Source organism: Mixophyes fleayi, chromosome 7 (assembly GCF_038048845.1).
Source record: "Mixophyes fleayi isolate aMixFle1 chromosome 7, aMixFle1.hap1, whole genome shotgun sequence".
Lineage (NCBI taxonomy): Eukaryota > Metazoa > Chordata > Amphibia > Anura > Limnodynastidae > Mixophyes > Mixophyes fleayi.
In genome coordinates this window covers 151,879,348-151,900,196 of record NC_134408.1, presented here as the reverse complement: position 1 = coordinate 151,900,196, position 20,849 = coordinate 151,879,348, and the positions used below count along the sequence as shown (strand labels likewise).

The window sequence follows — 20,849 nt, the reverse complement described above, 5'->3', positions numbered from 1 at the left end:
CAGGGCCTGAACCATTAAGGAGAGCAAAGCAAAAAAAAAATTGAGACAAAATGAGTAACTTTGCACCCTGGCAAAACCATGTTGCATTGGGGGGGGGGGGGGGGGGTAAATTTAAAATGTGGGGACAGATGTATAGTTGGGGTAGTGCATGTACTAGATCAACTTAAAATTTCAGTGTAAAAATAAAGCTATCAAGTATCTGTGCTACATGAAAAACAGCCAGTATTTAACTTATGTGCTAATAAACTAGTTTGCCCCCCTTGCACTGTTACATGGTTTGTCCAGGAGCAAAGTTACTACTTTTTTTGCCTTGTTTTCCTTTGACTCAGGCCATCTGTGTGAGTGGTAACTAGAAAGCTGTGTGTGTCTCAAGATTTTGCCTCTTAGTCAGGGCTGATGTGTAGGAAGGTTAATAAAGTTGTGAACAGAGAATGATCTACAGGTCATGGGTCTTTTTTTTTTTTTTTTTTAATTGGGCTTTGCAAAACATGACATACACAGGCGTTTTGATGAGTGTCATATTGACAAACTCAATTTGCAAAAGAAGAGTAGGTATATAATCTTATCGAAAGATGAATGTTTTTTGTTTTTTATTTGGGGGGGGGGGTAAACATAGGAAGAAAAAGGTTAAGGGGAAGAAAGAGGGGCATAGGAGTTTGTTACTTATTAAATTGTGAATTAATAATGGAGAAGGGAATATAGATTATGCATATCTATCATGCAGGGGTAGAAGTCATCCCAACAAATAGTAATGGTCATGATTTTAACAATAGGACTGCTGGTACATTTTGGGGGAAAAAGTGACTTGCAAGCAGGTTAAAGCTGGAACATGTCATTGTTGAGGGATTATTCTGAATTACCTGTAACGTCCTGTCTGATTTTATTCAGACCTGTCGGTCTCTGCTCCAGTGATGTTTATAATGGAACTCCCTGTCCTGCGTCCACAAATGGTTGAAGGCAAATGTAATCTGAAGCCAAATGCAGCAACCCCCCCTTAGTGGGCTACTGCTGTGTGTGTCTGTGTTTTGTTTTGTTTTTTTTTTCCAATTAATATATGGAAAGAGGCGTGCTACAGGGCCCTTCAAAATGAACAGTGACCGGCTAGAACAGTCATGTAATTTCTCATGGGTTTAGAATGCTCATGTACTGTAGTTACACATACAGGCTGTAGAAAACAATGGAAAGACCAGGCTTAATGAGGGGCACCAAGCATATTGAAAGCAAAGTCAGGATTGTGATATCTGTGCATTGAAAGTGCAAGGCAAAGCAGGAGGCAACTGCGGGTCAATTAATTTAAACCTTTGGCACAAATGACCAGTTTCATGAAGCGGTCAGATGAGCAGAACATCCTCATCTGATCAGAGCACGTGAGAGTTCAGTGGTGCAGAGCGCAGGCAGCGGATTACTGAGCAGTGGAGAACGGTGATATGGGTTCAGTGGTGTGGGGTGCGATTTCCTGGTAGGATTTGGGAGGAAAGGTCAGTGCTAATCACCTGATAATGGTACATAGTGATAATCTTCACCCCATAATGCAGCATGTCTTCCAGGATGGCTGTGCCCCCATCCACACAGCTCATGTGGTCACCCAGTGGTTTGATGAGCGTGGCATTGATGTTGTTCAGCAGTCACCAGATGTGATCTGAGCATCTATGGGATATTCTGGAATGAGATGGCGTCTTCCACCATCACTCATGTGTGGGCTGTCCTGTGGGAGATGGTGCTGCCTCCCTGCTGCCCGGTTTCGGATATTAGTAGAATCTATGCCGCTGCTGTGTATACTGGCCGCAGTGTAAGGGTGGAGCACCACGACGGAGCTGCTTCCTGTACTTTAAGCTGTTTTGCATATTTCACTGGGATGTCAGCTACCATCTTAAATGGCTCAAAAATGGTTAAATTATTCTGGGCCCTGTATTTTGCCTATGTTGGACACACAAGTATTGGGGAGACGTCACTAATGGGAGCATCGTTGGTTACCATGGCAACCCTGTATTCATTCTGCGCAGGTTAAAGGTCCTTTGCGCGTCCTGTGCGCTCACTGGCTATCTTCCGATTTCTTTTAGTGTAGAAGTCAATTGGGGATTAATTATATTTTATTTTTCTAACCTGAGCTGTGGCTGTTCTACTGCAGTAATAAAGCGCTTCAGAAACACCATGTATAGGTTCTGTGATCATTCTGCTGCTGTTAATGTAATGGCCAGTCCATAATAATCTGGTGTTTACTGGCTCTAAGGGACTTTATACAATGAGATCTTTTATTGTATAAACACCATAGTTCATTAGAGATCTTCTTTTGTCTGTGTTTTGGTGTTACCCTGGTCCCTTAGTGTCTCACGCACCAGGCAGTGGAGTAACCTCTTGGTGTATGTCTTTAATGTATTCATTTGAACAGGTAGGGAGGAGGATTTCAGCTTATATGGCCGGTGAGTTTGTTGGGACAGTGGCTGGGTCATCTACAAATAACTTATTGTAGAAATGTATTTTAATTAGTAGTGCAAGTGCGCCAATGTATATCATTGCAAAGGTACCAGTTTTTGTTTTGGCAATATATTGATTTCTGGGAATGTTTTGTTTAAAGGAAGATCCATGCTAATTAAATCTTTTTAACCTGAATGTACAGGAGGGGGCCTTTCATCCTGTGTCTTTGAGAGATAGGAAACCTAGCTGAATAATGTAACAGCTAGTAATTTAGGGAATCACAGATTGATGTGAATCTTAAGTTTTAATTGCATTAAATGCAAATGTAGAGAACATATTACATCCTGATGCTAAATATTAAATGGAATGTCTCAGTTTGTGTTGCAATCTAGGATCAGGGGGCTGGATTACCCCCCTGCCAATGTGTCGGGGGCAGTGTATAAAGAGCCCTGTTTGACCATCTGTACATCTGAATGATCCCTAGTACCTCCAACTTGTGTGTAAAGGTCCCTGTCAGGATTCTTGCACAATAAACATCACTGCTTGAAGAATCTGCTGACCTTGATTACCTGCTGTATCCTGTGACCAACAGACAAGAGCTTACACTCTAATCTGTTCCCCATCTGTCCTGTGTCGAACCCAGTGTCTGTGCCAATGCTCTTTTCCAGTACCCAGCAGTTCTGACCCATAGTAAGCGGTCAGGAGGCAGTTGCCAGCCTGCAGCAAAGAGGTGCTGTAGCAGCTACGCCAGCTACCTAGAAGTAAGATTCTAGATGCCACGAAGGAGCCTGGTTTGGACAGTGGAATTCTCCTACAGTTATTACACTGTTGGCGAGTGTCTGGTGGCACCAGTAGTAGTGGTCATTAACCGATAAACTAAGAACATCCCTTCATCCGTCTTCCACCTACAGCCCGGGTGACAAAGCCCATCCGGGCAGATGGATGTTGCAGCATAACTGTAGGAGACGATGAAAACCAGCCCCCTAAATGTTGGGGTGTTTAAGTTATCGATACCCATCTACAAGAAATGTTTATTGGTAAAACTGGTCAGCGATTAAATGTATTATGAACACTTATTCTGATTACACGATCTTTTGATGAGGTCTGCAGGTAACTTTCCTACAGTTTCAGTCTTGCCGAGAGTTAGGACAAGAGATTGGCTAAAGAAATCTGCTGTAGAAAACTCTCAGTGAGTGTCATTACTGGAGCCTGTATGGAGTATATGAAAGGTTTATAACGTGAGTTAATGGATCTCCTCGGGGGCTGACCCAGCACTGTACTACACTGCCTGCCCTACTTTCTGTTGTCATATGACATTCCCATGTGCTTCTCTTTATGTAGATTGAAATTAAATTCTCTTGTGTAATGTTTAATATAGAGACACAATGACTTGTTGTTGCGCTCTGCAATGAATTACATCTGTATGAACATGTTAGTTGAGTTCTCTTCTAACGCACAGCCTCTATGTTCTCAGGACTACGTGTTACTGTGCTTCTCTCATTGTTCTTGATGGTGGTCGGCGCGGGTCTGCGATGTGTTCCAGTATCGGATTTATGGGTCAGGAGAAGGTAAGGTGGTTTATAATGTGAGATGCCATATTCCATTGAGGCTCTTGGGCACTTGTTCTCATTACTAGGTGTAAATGTGAGAGGATAAAGTCGGTGAATTTTGTAATTTAGTTGCTGTGATAATGATTGTGATGTGTATACAGTAGTACGTGATTATTTGTCTTGATTTTCAGGCTCATACACGGGGGGCAGTTGCTGAACGGACTAGCGGGACCGACTGCTATGAACGCCGCTCCTTTTCTCTCTTCAACATGGTTCTCACCAAATGAGCGTGCTACAGCCACTGCCATTGCATCCATGCTGAATTACCTAGGTGGAGCCTGTGCTTTCCTGGTAGGACCTTTAGTGGTTCCAGCTCCCAATAACACCTCCGGCAACCTCCTAGTTAGTGGACACACTGAGCCAATTAAGGACCGGATTGAGGCGGTGATGTATGCAGGTAACTCTGCTTTTTACTCTGTCCTGCTTAAATTATTTTCATGTCAATGGCTTCAGCAGCGTTCCTGTAGTCTACAAGATGTGGTGGCCCCTAACTGCAAGGCATACAAGGCTTCCCTTCAGCCCTGGGGTAATTGTCTTACAGTGGAGGCAGCTTTTTGGGCTCCATCGATTTTCATGAGACTGTAGCCCATTGGTTGATCATGAACTCGTTTTTGCATAAAGTGACAGTGATGATGGTGATATCAGCGGCTGCGTTCTCTTGAACTTTGGATCATCCACAAAATGGCTGAATCAGATGTGCATATTCATTCATTAGGGACTGGTGACCTCACTGAGGCATGAGCCACTCTGTACCTCAGTGACCTATGCTCAGTGGATGCATTCTCATGAATATTGGTGCATCCCACTAAATGACTGGATCCTTTGTGCATAGGAGACAGGTTTGGGCATTGGGCTCCAGGTACACATTAGTCACTGTAGAATACCCCGTCCTACCAGCTTAACTCGCTCATACTTGCGGTGTTGACAACCATCAGTAAATTTACTGACTAGGGGAAAAAGCCTGGTTTAAACCCATTAATAAACAGATTACACGAATAACCCCCGCTGCAGCCTCATTAACCTATAAAGCTGTCACTGCTGTGATGTTTGGGTTGTGGGGACTCTGCATTTTTACTTCCTGATAATGCTGATGTATTGCTGGCAATCTGTAAACAAAACAAACTGAAATATTGTACTTTTCTAGCACCCCCAAGTTATGTAACCATCATACGTGGCACGGCACACTTTACTGATTATGGTGCCAGAACTGAAAGGAAGTTGCCAGGTTTGTCCATCTTACGCCATCTGTACACACAGCTTAGCCCCCATGTGCCGTCATGATACACCGTAAAGGGGAGAAACGTATCTGAATCTTTGAAATGTGTGGGCTAGCTCTTCAATAAGACACTAGATTCATTTGAAAGGAAGAATAGTTTCATTTACCGTATTTTTCGCTCCATAAGACGCACCTAGTTTTTAGAGGAGTAAAAAGGAAAAAAATATTCTGAACCAAATCTCATACAGTGCTGTCTAGTAATTTAAGTAAAAATGGATATGAACAATATAGTCCCCCATTGGTAGAAATTCTGAATAGATAAAGGGTGTCACACATCCATTATAACTCTGGATCCAGATATAATGTTGGAATACATTCAAAGTCCAGATTAGTTAAAAAAGCATATAAGACTTGATCCCAGCAACAAAATGACAGGCAACATTCCTTATGGATATATTATGTGCCTCCTATGAGAGGTTTTCAATAATAAGGTGAAGCTTGCCCACACAGTAGGTATTAATAAGATGATCCTCCGGCAGATATAATAAATATGGCTCCTTACCAGGTATTATGTCCTGGACACCCTCCGCAAGAGGAAGAGATCTAATCCACGGAATAGCCGAGACACTCACTTCTGTCTCCTGTGTGATGTTACTCCAGAGCCGTATAACGGAGCAGGTGCACCTGCTGATACTGATGTCCGGAACTCTGTGTGCTAGAAAGGTTCCTACTTCTGTCGGGTTCCCTGCTTCACATCAAAAGGAACTTCCGGTTTAGACGGCTCTTTTTTTCCATAAGACGCGCACACTTTTCCCCCCACTTTTTTGGGGGGGAAAAAGTGCGTCTTATGGAGTGGAAAATACGGTAATTTAGCAAAAATAGGAGGGGTGTTGCTGTTAAAGTAATTCCCCTAAAATGCATTGTCTGGCTGGGACTTGTCCACCTGTGTACAGCTGATGGCTGCTCTGACTCTACAAAGACTGATTGTGTCTAATGTGTTTAATCATGGACCCAAATTCCTGCAGTTTGTACGAGGGACATATTAATCATAAATCGGGGTGCTATTTATTGGTCCACTTGCTGATGATTATACTTTCTCTTATTGCAGAGTTTGGAATAATCGCTGTGCTCTTTGCGGCTGTTCTGGCGTATTTTCCCTCCCGTCCCCCGGTGCCCCCCAGTATCGCGGCCGCTGCCCGCAGGCTGAGTTATAGGAGCAGTATCGGAAAGCTGCTCGGGTGAGTTCTGCACAAACCTTGTGTAAATGGTATCTGATCTATTGCTTGTAGCATAATTAAAGGTTTACGTTTTCCCTGTAAGCAGGTGATTTGGTGATCATGAATGTGATCTCTTAATACTCTGATATGTAACATTGTGCACTGTCCGCGCTCTTCCCTGGCAGTGCGTTTAGTGATACAAGCGCTGGTATCTGATGTGTAAATTCAGCTCGCTGGATACTAAGCCCTTGAGCACATATAGCTGCTATGTTCTGTTCTACAAATGATGCCCTCTCGGCACAGATCCCTTCCACTCTGTAGTATTCATGTCTGTATGGGCCGCCTGTTGACAAGATGTGGTATTGCAGCTTGTGGTGGCAGCTTTCTAGGCTCTTGTTGCTTTTGTGTAATGTAAAGTGCTTTATGTAAGTGTTCAGAAGGCAAACAATAGTCCTATTACAATGCTGCTTCTGCTGAAGAGGGCTCATAGGAAGTAAATGCACATTAATGCAGGGACTCGTGAGACGTCTATAGTCCATCCAGGCCTCTGCCTTCCTCCAGCTTCTCTGCCTAGTAAGTGTTTGCAGTGCATGGCAGCTGTACAATAGTACAAAGTGCAGGACGTCTGTCAGATCCCACATGAGTATATGACGGCGAACACCTACATAGCGCTCTTAACACTCTGCAAAATGGACATGAAGCTACGATGACAGGAACTCTATAAACGCTCATTCAGATGAGCGTATTGTCAGCATTTACTCACAGCTCCTGTAATATTCTGACACTTGGGGAGGCACAGAGGCACCCTGGTGGCTGCATGCTTCTACTGATCATAGTGCCGGGCAAAAGGAAGATCCTGCTGTGCACTTTTCCAGCGTTTCAGTCTGACCGGAAGCCCCCGACAAGTCACGCATTGCCTGCATGACTTAGAGCGATGATGATGGAGACTCATTCAGCGACACAACGTATTCCTGGGTGACCATAGGCAGCACAAAGCTTCTGTGTTTATCTGGGTGAAAACTAGAACATTCATAAGCCCCGGTATGACTCCACACTAGGGGTAACGCTACATGTAGATCCATGGAGAGTAGTGTTATACTGCCAGCCTTACATACAGCACACTGTGTCCTACTGACTAATAATATCTTTAGGAGTTGTGGTTCAGTAGGAGAATTATCCTGTTCCCGCTGAGCTGGTTTCAGTTTCTGAGTTCATTAGTTTACACTGAATCTTCCACTCTGTCACTTATTCCTGATAACGGTTGTTTCCCTAATTTCTAGAGCCCGCCGGCGACTTGTCATTTTACAGCCCCTTTAAGTGAAACATTCCGCACTCTCAGGGATTTGTCTGTTCTGTGCAGTCTTAGAATATTTAATGTGTAAAAGATGAATTGTGTCCGTGCCAGGGACATTGTGTTAAGTAAGCAGTTGCTGCCCATACAATCAGTCTGACACGGCCATTGATTTGGAATGTGTGTTTATAGGGCAGGAATGGAGCTTGAGCACAATACATATTAAAGCTGTGAGCGCTGTAGTCGGTGATGCGTTGTCCTTTCACACACAAAGATGGATGTCTCTGCGCGATCTTGTTTCTAGAGCTGCAATAGATTTGTTAATATATAGAGGCAGCTGAAATCCATTCCTGTAAGTGACGTGCAGGATTAATTCCACCAAGATTTTTAACTGTTTATCCTGGTAAATGAAGAGGAAGACTTATTCCCTTTTACTGTCACTTACAGGGAGATTCCCAAATCTCCTGCTGTTTACAAAACCATGTGGTTACGTTAAACCTGTTTCTGTAAATGTGAATTGTTGGTCTTGGGCGAGAGTACAGTTGTGATTCGTCTAGTGATCTAGGAGGAAGGATGTCAGTTGTTGTCGGGATCGGATAGATGTAAAAGGGATGGAATTCCAGAAGTAAAGTGCTGGTGAGAGAGGTCTATGGTGTATTCACATCTTGGTGCTTCAGTGCAGTGTGTAGTCTGACCTCCTACCCGGCATACTGACGTTAGAGCACGTTGGTTTCTGTTGTGTTCTGATATGTTGTATCTTAAAGCATGTACTGGTATATAATCTAGGTTTCCATGCCTGTTTTCTGAGTGCTGTGTACATGGCCAGACCGCAGCTCGCTGACGCTCTGCTGTAGAAATGAGCCCCGATGGTGACAGTGCAGAGAGGATCCGTATTTAGAGAGTGACGACTCCTCTGGATGCTATAAGAGATCATATGATGCATTATTTACGTACTGTTTCTTTGTGGTGGTTGTTCTTGTTCAATGGTCATGTGACAGGAAGTGCACGGTGTACATCTTGTAACGTTAATCTTCTCTCTTTCAGCAACGTGCGCTTCCTGATGATCGCGCTGGCTTATGCTATTCCCCTCGGGTTTTACGCTGGGTGGTCCGGAGTCTTGGATCTGATTTTAACACATGTTCACATTAGTCAAGTAAGGATAAACCCACGCGTTTTGCTAACTGCTGTGTAAATATTTACATTTCTCCCATGTTGGACAAAACAGACTGCAGTGCTCTAATAAAGAGGCCTGGAAAGCTGTAATAATGTAACTTGGTGAATGATAACCATATTATGCTCCCATTGGAGTTATGACCATATAGCACTCAGTACTACGGACTAATACTCACTGAGGAGTTGGGCAGATACTAATAACTTGTCACATGGAGAACTTATGAGCCAAACAGTATACAAAGATCTCCAGATCCTCGTTACATTCTGCTGCCCGTAATTCAGATTGTGGGACATCAATAAGATTCCACTGGTAACTGTAGAATCATTCTTGTCCTGTGGAACATTTTACTTCCTATAATGTTCATTGTTCTCTAACCTGTACCAAAACATATCAGTTAATGGAACCCCCCAGAGTCTCCAATATCTCCACTTCCCACAAGGACCTGACAGTTATAATAATATTTCTGAATATTCACAACTTTTATATTCTGAAACTTAAAAGACTTTTATTGGAGGTTGTGGGGCCTCCGCCATGTGTCGCACATGAAGTGTAATAACTGTTCTCCATCACAGGTAGATGCCGGCTGGATAGGCTTCTGGTCAATTGTGGGCGGCTGCTTTGTGGGGATCGCAGTGGGCAGGTAAGACGGGCATTTGAATTGTGTAAATGCAGTTTTAGTGTTGATGGTGAAGACTTGTGTGGGTTGTGTAGTGCTGTTTACACATCGCAGATTATGTTTTGTGCACATTTGCTGGATGTTCTGTCTGGGGAGAGATGACTGATGAACGGTCATTATTGGGCTGTTAAATACAGGTTGATCTACAGGAAGACGTATTGTACCACTTGTAAATACATATGTAAAAGTTTCCATGTAAAGATTTTAAACAAATTTTGTTCTGTAACCCTGCTGGGATATGGTCAGTAGAGGTTTGCGGAGAGGTAATCAGTGGAGTTATTGCCATGAGGCTTATTAACATACATCTAGCTTATCTCTTACACTGCTATGCTGGCAGATCACAGTATATTTATATTCACATTGACCGGCCCAAGAGCTGAGCATCTGGGTCAGTGTTCTGTGACTACCTGTCTGTATTGGGGCTGTTGCCTAATAGTGCATTGTGTGCGGCTGGCGTTCTATAGATATTAGACAGGTTACAGCCGGTGTGAGTGACAATCTGGTTCTATAAAGGATTTGCAAATAATTACATGTCGCATACCACGAGATCCACCTGTCTAGGTTTCTGGGAATGAGTTAAATTATATTATGTTTTTGAATGTATTTTCTGAAAAACTTCAAAATGTGGATAAAATGTAAATTATTCCTGAGCTTTCGTTTGCATTGCAACTGTATTCAGCATAAACACTGTCTCAAAGCTTTTAATCATCATTTTAAACATTTTACTGCGAGATGGTGTCTGTAAATGTGAAGTTATACTATACGGTATTTGTTATCCAGGGTAACTTTACTGAATGGCAGTAATGTGGAGCTACATGTTGTAACAGACATATTTTAAACGGGTGGTTTCACCTCTCAGATTACTTTATTTGGGTTATGTGTCCTGCAAATTTGTTAGGGCTTAATGTTCAAAATACACTGTATATATGAAAGTACAAACAAGCACTATTCTATCTGTATTTGCTGTATATAGTATCTATTAGAGACTCACTGAATTGCTGTAGTTAGTCCTCTGTCTATGGTTGGGCACCAAAAAGACAACTGACATAAAGACATTGCTGAAAAGCACAGAGTGAAGACTATTACTAAGTCATCTGAAGATGGCCTGGAATAAAGGACAGGTTACAATATAATATGAAGTATAGTGTTAATGTGTTGTCTACATGTATAACTGGTCAGTTTATCATACATGTAGCTGTAACTTATGTTCTAGTGGAAGAGATTCGGGGCGGGAATGTGGAGGAGACGTGGGGGGGTCAGAGGTATTTGCTCTGATTTGTATGTTTGTAAAGCATGAATTTGAATTGATACATGTGTAGTGATCCAGGCAGATGCCCGGTGCGCTCGCTGGACGGGATTGGTACAGTTATTGGCTTTGGAACAGCAGAATTGTTAACGCAGCTTTAACTGCTGTCAATGTTATTGAAAAATATCCGTTTTAAGCGACCAGGAGGCAGCGCTGAGCATCTAATCTCCCAGTAAATAGGATGGACATAGATGTATCTGCCTGTGTCTGCCAGCGGTCGCAGTCATCGGGAGCCTAATGAGACTTGGGGCCACTCATCTGTCTTTCTGGTGAATCGGGACCATGACAGGTCCGGCCGTAATAATCTGCTGAAAGTTGTAATCAGGAAAATGAGGTCATAATTCTTGTCACATTTCACAGATCTTCCTGCAGCAGACGTGGGAGCGCCCCCCTCTCCCCTCTCCCCTCATTATGCCTCTGAAACGCCTTTGTGTGTTTTTGTTCCACCAGCTGCTAATGTTTAGTAAGGCAAAAATAATCACAATTTCAGCATTATGTTGTCATTTCCAGCAAGTTATTCCTCCATACAACCCTTCATGACAGCCTGTAATTGTTTCCAAAAGTGCTTAATTACAAACTCTATCTTTAATTCCTAATTTAAAAGCAGATTCTCATGTTTGACTGTTTAGTTCTTCTGGGGAAATTGGTGAAAAGTGACAGATTCATTGGGACCGGCTGATAGAACCTAATTAGTCCTGCAGAAGTATTCATCTTACACCGCTTCTATATTGGGCAAAGTAGATCTGTCTGTTATGTCTCTGAATTATTCCACCTTACTAGAGTACATCATATTTATGTAGGGGCCAAAAACTAAATTGGATATAATGCAAAGTGCTATGCTGTCAAAAGTGACTTAAATTCACAATCGCAACAAAGCTGTGGATTTTTTAACTGGGAAGAACCCATTGGCCTTTTTGTTACTTCATAGTGTAGAAGTTACTCACTTCAGGCTGCCATATTGCTTGGACAGCCTGTCCCACGTGTCTAGTCCCTGACCGTCCTTTCTGTCGCTCCCCCCCCACACAAGACTATAATGCTGCTCTAAGTTCCACCCATGTAGGAGGAAGTGGTGTCAGCATTTTGTTATGGTGTAGACATCATTATAGAACCAGGAGTAACGCCCTCTGCTGGGCAGTGACCATAGCTACTAATGTAGGAAGTATGATGTGTGTAAGGAAGTGGCCTGAGCGTCCCTGTTTCTTTCCCCAACAGGTTTGCAGACTCTATCCGGGGGATTCTGAAGCCTATTCTGGTGTTGCTGTTCTCGGGGGCCACACTCGCTGCTACGTGGCTCACATTGACCTTTATAAGTAACATTACTCATCTCCCACTCACCACAGGTAAGGGCACCTGCAAGAATATCACATTTATCCCTGTCTTTTAATCTGCATCTAGAACAACTGTCACAAGCGCCTTTTATCAGCGCACATAGTTACAGCGTAGTGTCTGAAGCTTTCCCTTAAAACCTGATTTCTCAACCATATCTTTATATACAGCTTCATATTACAATTTCTCATGCACAATATTCAGACTCGCTGCCACTTTGATGCAAAGGAATTTGATCAATGCAGGAACATTGCTTTTATTAAATCGCCCCGCAGGAAGCTCATTGTGCCCTATATCTGGAGGGTCACTAGCTGCTCTTTGTTTTGTTATATATTTTTTTTTAAGTCTACACTTGAGGTCAGACTTCATCTCATGGAACGTGTCTGACAATCCTGATTTGCGCTTCTGGCGGCAAATGGCTTTCCAGGGCTTGAATAGCTAATGATTTGTAAATCATCCTGATTGAATTCTGTTCCTCTTATTCATCACACTGGAATATGCAGCCGTGCGGATATATAGATGTAGCGGAATCTATGCATCCTGCTGGTCGCTGGAAGATGCTCCATAGAATGCTGTATATGTCCCTGTAATCGTGTGCTGAGGACGGGTCGCTGCTCGCACAGATTCAGGGCCTGTTTAGTGCATAATTTACCATACACCATTTCTTTCATTTTTACCTTTATAATTTTTAAAGTTTTATGTTGTAGATGTCCTAAATTTTTAACTCCAATCTTAATGTCTTTATGAATTGACTTCTGACCTCTCAGCACGGTGTTACATTGTATCACATTTCTTACAGCCACTCTGTATTCCTCCTGCATCCTGGTCGGAGTCTTCCTGAACAGCGCGGTGCCAATTTTCTTTGAGATGTTGGTGGAAACCGTATATCCGGTCCCGGAGGGAATCGCCTGTGGATTTGCCACTTTTTTGAGTAATCTCTTCACAGGACTTTTGTTGGTGTTTTTAACCTTTTATCATACAGGTGAGTTCATGGCTAACCCTAATTATAATGTCTGTTGTGGTTATAACCCCTCTGCATGGAGTGGGGGGCGATGCTGGGGCTGACTATGGACAACCTGGGTTGTACAAGTTACTCCCTGAAGATCTCTACTGTGTGGTATTGTAATATGAAAGCTGATATCTGGCAAGAAGCTCAGTATTACAATAGTACTGTGATAATCTCATTGAAGGGGGATACACATGGTTGGAGAATTGTCACTATCATTCTTTTGTACGAGGTCTTCCAGCCGCGCCATCATGCCACAGTGGAGTTGTATGTGTGATCTGGCCCTCAGCCTTAATGATGAATGGCCGGATCTTGCACAGTTCGGACCCCCCTTGTGGTCCTGTCACTTGACTTTTGTGTTGAACAGCTGGGTCCCCTGGTGCCTGGGCACTGACCGGGAGATGCTGAGTACTGCCCTGACTTCACTCTACAATAAGGTTCCTCTGTCCTGTGATAATTAGTAAGGGAGACTCTAGGGGGTGTTACCTCTGTCCCCCTGGATGGTTCTTGTTTGTAATTATAGTGGTTTCTCTAGAATTAGCACAGTGGGGTCAGTATGTTTTGTGTCTGGGCTCCTGGCATGGTCTCCATGTTCATCTTGTATTCCCCTGAGTGTTGAGTAGTAAGATCTTTACTCAAAAACTGCCCCCTCCCAGTAAAACAATGGTATAATCTGTCCCCGCAGGAGGTTCAGCAGATACAATTAGCATCGTTCAGTCAGTGCTGCCCAGTTTCAGCGTCTGGTTTTACCTATCCTTATTCATCAGACATCGGCTGTGGTAAGGTCACCTCATAGCTTAACGGGCGCAGCAGACACTGGTGCGGTTAATTGCACAGTGACATTTTAGGATACATGACATTTTGTCTTTAATTTCAGGCAAGACTTCTGCTCTGTATTGATCTCGCAGGGGCTGAGAGCGCCGTGTGCTCCGTTTTATACAAACACAAAGTAATTTTGCCTGTTTAGGCTGGATCTCTGGGAAGGACACTGATCCACTTGAATCCATGATTCATTTTAATGTTGTAATAAAGCCTATAATTACCTGCAAATCATTTAAGGCTGTAAAGTGAGCACTGCTCAGTAATGTAGAGAGCGGTGAAAGGCACATTATGAAAATACATAAAGTCAACTGATGGTCCAGGCAAATCCTCCTCTTGGCTGAACTTCACCTCACCTGTGCAGAATCTTCTCCTGTCTGCTAAGATTAGGTCAGTAGAGGGATCTCCTGAGTTCCTGTTGTGATGCTGTGTTCTGCCTGAGCTCCAGAAGAGTCTGTTTAATTATTTTATTGGGTGGTTTTTTTTTTTTTTTTTTTTTTTTGCAGCTTTTAGATGGGAGAGTCGTCCATCTACACACGCACATGCCTGCACACACACACATGCACAAGTTGTCTGCATTAGCCCCAGCTAATCACATGTATGAAGGGATGTTTGTTACAGAGCTAGTTGAGCATTAGGGGCGAGTAAGGAGAGATTAGAATATCTCTACCCATAATTCCTAGCGGGGGGGCTGTTTATAAACACTTTTAGTGTAATTATTATATGTGGGCCTCTTTGGGGCCCTTCTATCCTATCTCACACTAATGGGTGGATTGATAATTTAAAGAAAGCAAAAATAACTTTGATTCTCCACCATGAGGCGCTTGGATCCAACCTGTGTCCTTTTTCTACAGGAGACCATATTGGGAAGATTATAGCTAAATGTCAGACACTATTCAGCCAGCAGAACGAGAGCCTCTTCTATGCCTGGTTTTCTATGGAACTTATTTTAAGACTGCTGTGAAATCCAGTTAGAATCCAAGTACAAGATCCGAGCTGATGAATTTTCCTATCGGGATCAGCTCATGTGTTGAGATTACCCCTTGCGGTCCATCCGCTACTGCCTAGACCAACAGTCCATTCTGTGGAGGTTACTCCTCGGAGGACCTGACAGGCAGGGCGCAGGCCGTGGATGTAATAGGTGCCACACCAAGGACACTTTCTATTGATCGTCTGTGTAACCATTGTTTGTTCAAACCTCCACCACTTTGTGTGATGAAGATGGTTCATCCAGTCACCTGGCGTCCTACGCTGTCTATAGGTGATATGTTTTCGCTCAGGTCAATCTCTGAACTCTGATCGGTCTACGTTCATTAAACATCGGCGCTCATGGCCCAACACAACCTACGGCTCCATTTTGAATCCGGGTGGGAGTACACTTCCTAAACGTTACTTGCTGCACACTGTCACACAGAACAGACTGCAGTGTACGTGCGCGTGGAAGTAAGATAAAAGTTCACATCAGAACACACTTTTATTTTAAAATAAATTATAATAACTTCTAGAGGTATAATTTATATAAATATTTTCATATTTTACATTCATAGATTCCATGGCGTACTGTGCATACACCTGGTCTGTGTCTGCTACTGGCAGACATACATGTCGTTTTTAATACAAACGATGCCGTGTCAGCACTTACATCTGTCCTGCAGTGGTAGATACGGCTGAGAACCAGCGTACTGACCAGACGCACAGATCCGGGATCTTACGCCCTGACTGTACTTGGGGTACGTTGGTCTGCACCCTCCCTGCCCCCGTTTCACCTCTCGCTCCGTAGGAGTTTGTAAGTGTCCGTTACATACAGATATGAACTCTCTGCCGTTGCTCTCATTGGTGTAATGTCAGTTTCCGGTAGCGCGCAGTGCGGAATCACGCAAGATGCGCTACGCGGACAGACATGTCTGAACCTGAATCAGACCCTGTATGTATAGAAACAAATTGTCTCCATTCAGTATGTGAAATGCCCGAAACTTTGCCAAGTTCACAAAAATTCGAAATATTCCCTTAACGTTCAGAATACTCCCACAAGATGTGCTTAATATAATTTATATATTGCATCATTCCAGAATTATAGATTTTATACTTGGAATAGAGCCGTTTGGTTTCATCCCACAGATTTCATGTTTTTGGGTTAAATCCAAAATAGAAACCATATGTCTGATAGGTGCGGTGTTATATCACGTAAGGCTCTGCTCTCCTCATTCATCATGTTTATGACTCTACTGAAATATTCATCATCTGAGACGCAGCGGTTTCCTTGTGTCGATAATGGCCAATATCTTGCACACACTGATTATTACAATGTAACAATCTATGTGTTGCTCTCCACTCACAATCATCCCTGTTCCTGCCGGGAGCTCTAGCTGTTATATTGCTGTATACAGTGATGACCCTTCTTCCTCGGTGCTGTCTCTAGTTTCTGGTGAACTGAGGCTCCACAATGGTTACCTCCAATGTATGTGGGTGGTGGACGATTAACCTTCAGAAAGGACATCTCCATCTCGTCAGACAAATCCTGTGTAGATGATGTTCTCCTGTCTAGAATGGCAATTGCTAAAACAATCTATACAAAATTGATTTTTCACATTGTATTGTGATGTTGCATACAGTCTATATGTACGATAGACAAAGCCAGAACGCTTCATGGTGAGAACAAAGTGGACGCTGGGAGTTTGTGTAGATCAAATGAGGGATTTTAGGGCTTCGTGCCTGCTCTGTGCTTGTCCAGTGACTTACATACAAGCATCTTGTTCATGTACGACCCCCCACTAGTGGCTGCCTCTGCAGGGAGTGAAGGGACAGGTTTAGCAGATGTTCTGGTTGTAAAATAAAGGATGGTTCCTGTTTCTAGCTCTGAGAACAGTAATGCACCTTCTAGCCGCATGTGTCAGGTACTTCACCAAATAGTCATTTTCATTTCTTGGATATATCTCGTGTCCAGGGGTCGGGGTGAGGATCCAGGTAGATCAGACATTGCACGTTACTAGTAATACGGGTACATATGCTGGTAACATGTCTGCCCCCTGTGTAAATCATTGCTGAGGTCTTATCTTGACGGTCTAGTTGGATTTTGGATACCATGATGGAACTGGAGGGTCTGTAGAAACAGGAGCTGACAATCTGCTGAACTGGGTTTATTCACATTAGAGACTTCTAAGGAGGGGGTGGGGGGTACGTACAATCCTGGTCCACAGGGTAAATGTAAGGTCCCTGCAGACATAGTCACCCCTCGCAGCTGGAGGAAGAGCAGGATCACTGACCTACAGACCATACAGCGCTCCCGCCATTAATAAACACACAATACTATAATGTCTGGGTGTGCGGTCCAGTTACCAGTATGGAGCCAGGAAAGTCTCCCCTTTGTTATGTCATATCTGGGATGAAGGGTTGAATTGGTTTCATAAAGCAGAGTCCATCCACATTATAATGTGTGCAGTATAAACTAATAAACAGTGTTCAGACAGATCACTAACAGCGGCTGCGCTGTGTTCCCAGTTTATATAAACAGACAGATGTAGTATATACAGAAGCTGTTAACTGGGTGCTTCATATATTCATGTCGTAAGTGGCATCTGAGGGTAAATGTGCAGCTCATACACTAGTACAATGAACTGTGCCACATCATTGCAACTTAACGAGATTAACGGCGTTCACACTTGAGAGAAATGTTTTTCATATAAAGCGTACCGGTCGCCGACTCACGGTGGAGGCAGCCATTTTGTTTGAATTGATAGTAATCTGTCCGCTCACTCTCTCTCGTTCCTTGTGTATTAATCTTTCTGTATTCTCTAATTGTCTTCCTAGTGCATGGATGGGCTGCGTTCTCACCAATATTTGTTTAGAACACACCATAGCCGCCTCCACCGTGTGTGGGGGGCGGGGGGGAGAGGTTTGTACTGGTGTCTGGTCCAGATCTCTGTGGGGTGTTTTAGGACATCTGTCATTCAAGGGGTTTAATTTGTGTAATAGTTTACACAGCTCTGTGGTCTGACACCTATTTCATTTAGAAATGTTTTCATCTGCTTGTTACCCTATGTTTACATCTTCCATGTAACGGTGAAGAGAGGGTCTGATGTGTTCTTGTATTTACACAGCTCTGTCCTGGCTGAATTGGTGCCTGGCAGGATCTTGTATCCTCGGCCTCCTGCTTGTTCTCTGCTTCAGGGACTTCAGTGACAAACAGTCTCACCCAAAGTACACAATCTGAGTGGCCGGGATTACTCAATGTTGTCTTTTCATTTCCAGAGTTATCGTGGCTGAACTGGTGCCTGACGGGATCTAGCCTGCTCAGCCTGCTGATTATTGTCTGCGTCAGGGAATCCTATGATAGACTTTATCTTGACGTCTTTATATCTGTGTAATAGCCCCAAATGGATTGAACAATCCCGACACTGCACAATTGTCTCGTTTTGCACAATAGACTGGAGGAAAACAAGCGACACAAGTCCGGCCGTCTAAGGTTAAGAAGTTAATAAATTGTCTTGTCTTCACTCTGATCCTGGGAGCTGAGGAACCTTTATTGCTGGGAGTTCTGCAGAGACGTTCTGACGTTTTAATGACGCTTGGATAAGGGTGCGTTATCTCTTGTTACACATTTTGTCATTTGATTATTATTATTTTTTTTTATATATATGATCCGCTGACGCCTCACTTCCTCCGCTTTGTCTTATTGCCCTTTTCTGCTCCGTGCTGGGGGAGGGATGTGGAAACGGTGTTTGTCACTAGCGGATTACATTATTTTATGCTAGATGTTTTAACTGTAAATAACAAGTGGGCAGGTCTGATGGTGAACAAACTGGGCACAAAGCGATTGAGGCTTAAACTATTGGTATAAAACGACTGTTAGAGGACGTACACCTCGGATGAGGTCCTTCCGATGATAGCCGCCCAATGTATACTCTACCATGATGTTCACAGGTCACTTCTATGTGGCGGGACTGATCATGTGATTCTGCCTTAAGATTAATGGTCCCTTGACTTGGGAGAGGTCCGTAGCCCATTAACACAATGAAAAAGGGATTGGTGATGGGGAGAGTCCGTTCACTGCACATATCGTCTTTGGTTTTCTGGAATGATTTGTATCTGCCGCTCTTGGTGGAAGAACAGATGGTGAATTAAACATGGTTACCGCCCTCCAACACTGGTCCTCATCAATAGGGTGTCACTTCAATGTATTAACATAACGTTTAGAAGTTTATAACTGTTCCACAGGTCTGTTCTACTGTTTTATCGTTGGAGCTACAGATTCCCTCCCGGAGTCTCATTGGCCAGGGACTCGCAGTATTTATGGGTAACGGACGGCCTCATTAGAATAATAACAGTCCTGTCTGCTTTTGGGCTTATTTGGGTAACTGGGGATAACTTGCTGCAAATTGGAGATGTCAGTCTGGGTTAGGAGAGAACTATATTTAAATTGGAAGTGAAGCAAGTTAGTTGCAGTTAACACTGGTTTTTACATTTTTATATTAATAGCATTTTCTAAGTTTATAGGTAAATGTTCTAGTTGGAAACTTGTGTAATGTCCTTACTGGGAAGTGCTTGTTTCCTGGGACGAAGCTGCACAGTAATGTCCCCGCTCACGGCTGTGATGTTGGCGTCTTCCTCCCGGCCCCAGATGTACAGCGTTGTCTGTTTCTGGTCTCTTCACTCGATGCTGCTATTATTCCAGGGCAAACCGCTCTCCTGTGTATTGTTTTCTAACCTCTGTAAATAACAATGAAAACTGTTTGTGATTCTAAATAAAGTTTTGTGACATTTTGTTCTTGTGCATTAACCCACTCACTGCTGGAAAAGTGTCAGAACCTCTTTGTTTTGTTTTTTGATAGAACTATTTTTAATTTTAATGTGAAATAAACATTTTAAACCAGATCTCCAAATCTATTTGCATGAAATTGTTGCATTATGTTGACAATATGTTAATAAAACTCTGTATTCTGGGACATTTCGACATGAGGTGCCAGAAAGATGCTGGTTCTCCACCGCATTTAGGACCATTTATGGTCTGTCCCCCACCAACCATCAATAACCTAATGAGGGGTAGGAAGCACCTTATGATGGGTCGGGGGGTGTGTAAGATGCACCCTCTGTAAAATACTCATCTGTGTCTGCTGAGTTTCACTGATATTGCCCCCAAAGAGCAGACAGACATGGCAAAGGACTGTATGTATTTTAGTTTCGGGGGGGGGGGGGGGGGGGGGGTCAGTGCTAAAGCCATTCTGTAACTATTCCAGGTGCCAGCAGGTGTCTGAGCAGCTGATGGAGGGATGATTGGGCCATGTAAGCTGTGCATAGTGTACAGAACCAACATTCTCAGTCAGTACATAAATCCCCATGTCCTCTTTCTCCATGGCAGCATACACTGAGGTTAATTCCCCCACCCCCCCCCCCCCCCCCCTCTCTTTCTTTCCTGTCCTGGCAGTTCAGGGTAATTTTTTGTGCTTACCTAATTCTGTATTTTGCCAGAGGGAGAAGGAGGATGGAGGATGGCTTCTGAAGGTCTGACCGTTGTGCTTCTCTGTTATCAGAGTGAAACTGTCAGTGGTGGGACCGGCCTATTCACGGAGCGGTGCCCTCCTTGTAGGTGCCGGCAGCTAGGAGAGCTGCATGATATAAGGCACCTTGTCGACCCTGGTTGTACGTTTTGACACTTCCACGGAAATAAGGCATTGTGGGAATTGGTGTTATGACATCACCCATGTGCAGTGGATGCTGGGAGCAGAAAAGCCCACAAATATTTTGGCAGAAGCGGGTAGGGGAGTGACAAAGGAGCAAACAAATAAGGCGAATATTG

The 20,849-nt window shown here is 43.5% G+C and overlaps 2 protein-coding genes across 2 annotated transcripts in view; one reads left to right on the top strand and one right to left on the bottom strand.

Annotated features, from left to right (window-relative positions):
* Nucleotides 1–19,925, top strand: part of SLC49A4 (solute carrier family 49 member 4) — a 29,311-nt gene extending 9,386 nt beyond the window's left edge. The window contains exons 2-9 of the mRNA XM_075181165.1: nt 3,890–3,983; nt 4,157–4,422; nt 6,350–6,479; nt 8,794–8,902; nt 9,496–9,563; nt 12,118–12,245; nt 13,031–13,213; nt 18,305–19,925. Coding sequence (XP_075037266.1) covers nt 3,890–3,983; nt 4,157–4,422; nt 6,350–6,479; nt 8,794–8,902; nt 9,496–9,563; nt 12,118–12,245; nt 13,031–13,213; nt 18,305–18,420 — 1,094 coding nt within the window. The 3' untranslated portion in view covers nt 18,421–19,925. The remainder of the gene's footprint in view (nt 1–3,889; nt 3,984–4,156; nt 4,423–6,349; nt 6,480–8,793; nt 8,903–9,495; nt 9,564–12,117; nt 12,246–13,030; nt 13,214–18,304) is intronic.
* SEMA5B (semaphorin 5B) overlaps nt 19,676–20,849 on the bottom strand; it is a 279,879-nt gene continuing 278,705 nt past the window's right edge. Inside the window, exon 23 of the mRNA XM_075181164.1 lies at nt 19,676–19,762. Within this exon, the coding sequence (XP_075037265.1) occupies nt 19,703–19,762 (60 nt within the window). The 3' untranslated portion in view covers nt 19,676–19,702. The remainder of the gene's footprint in view (nt 19,763–20,849) is intronic.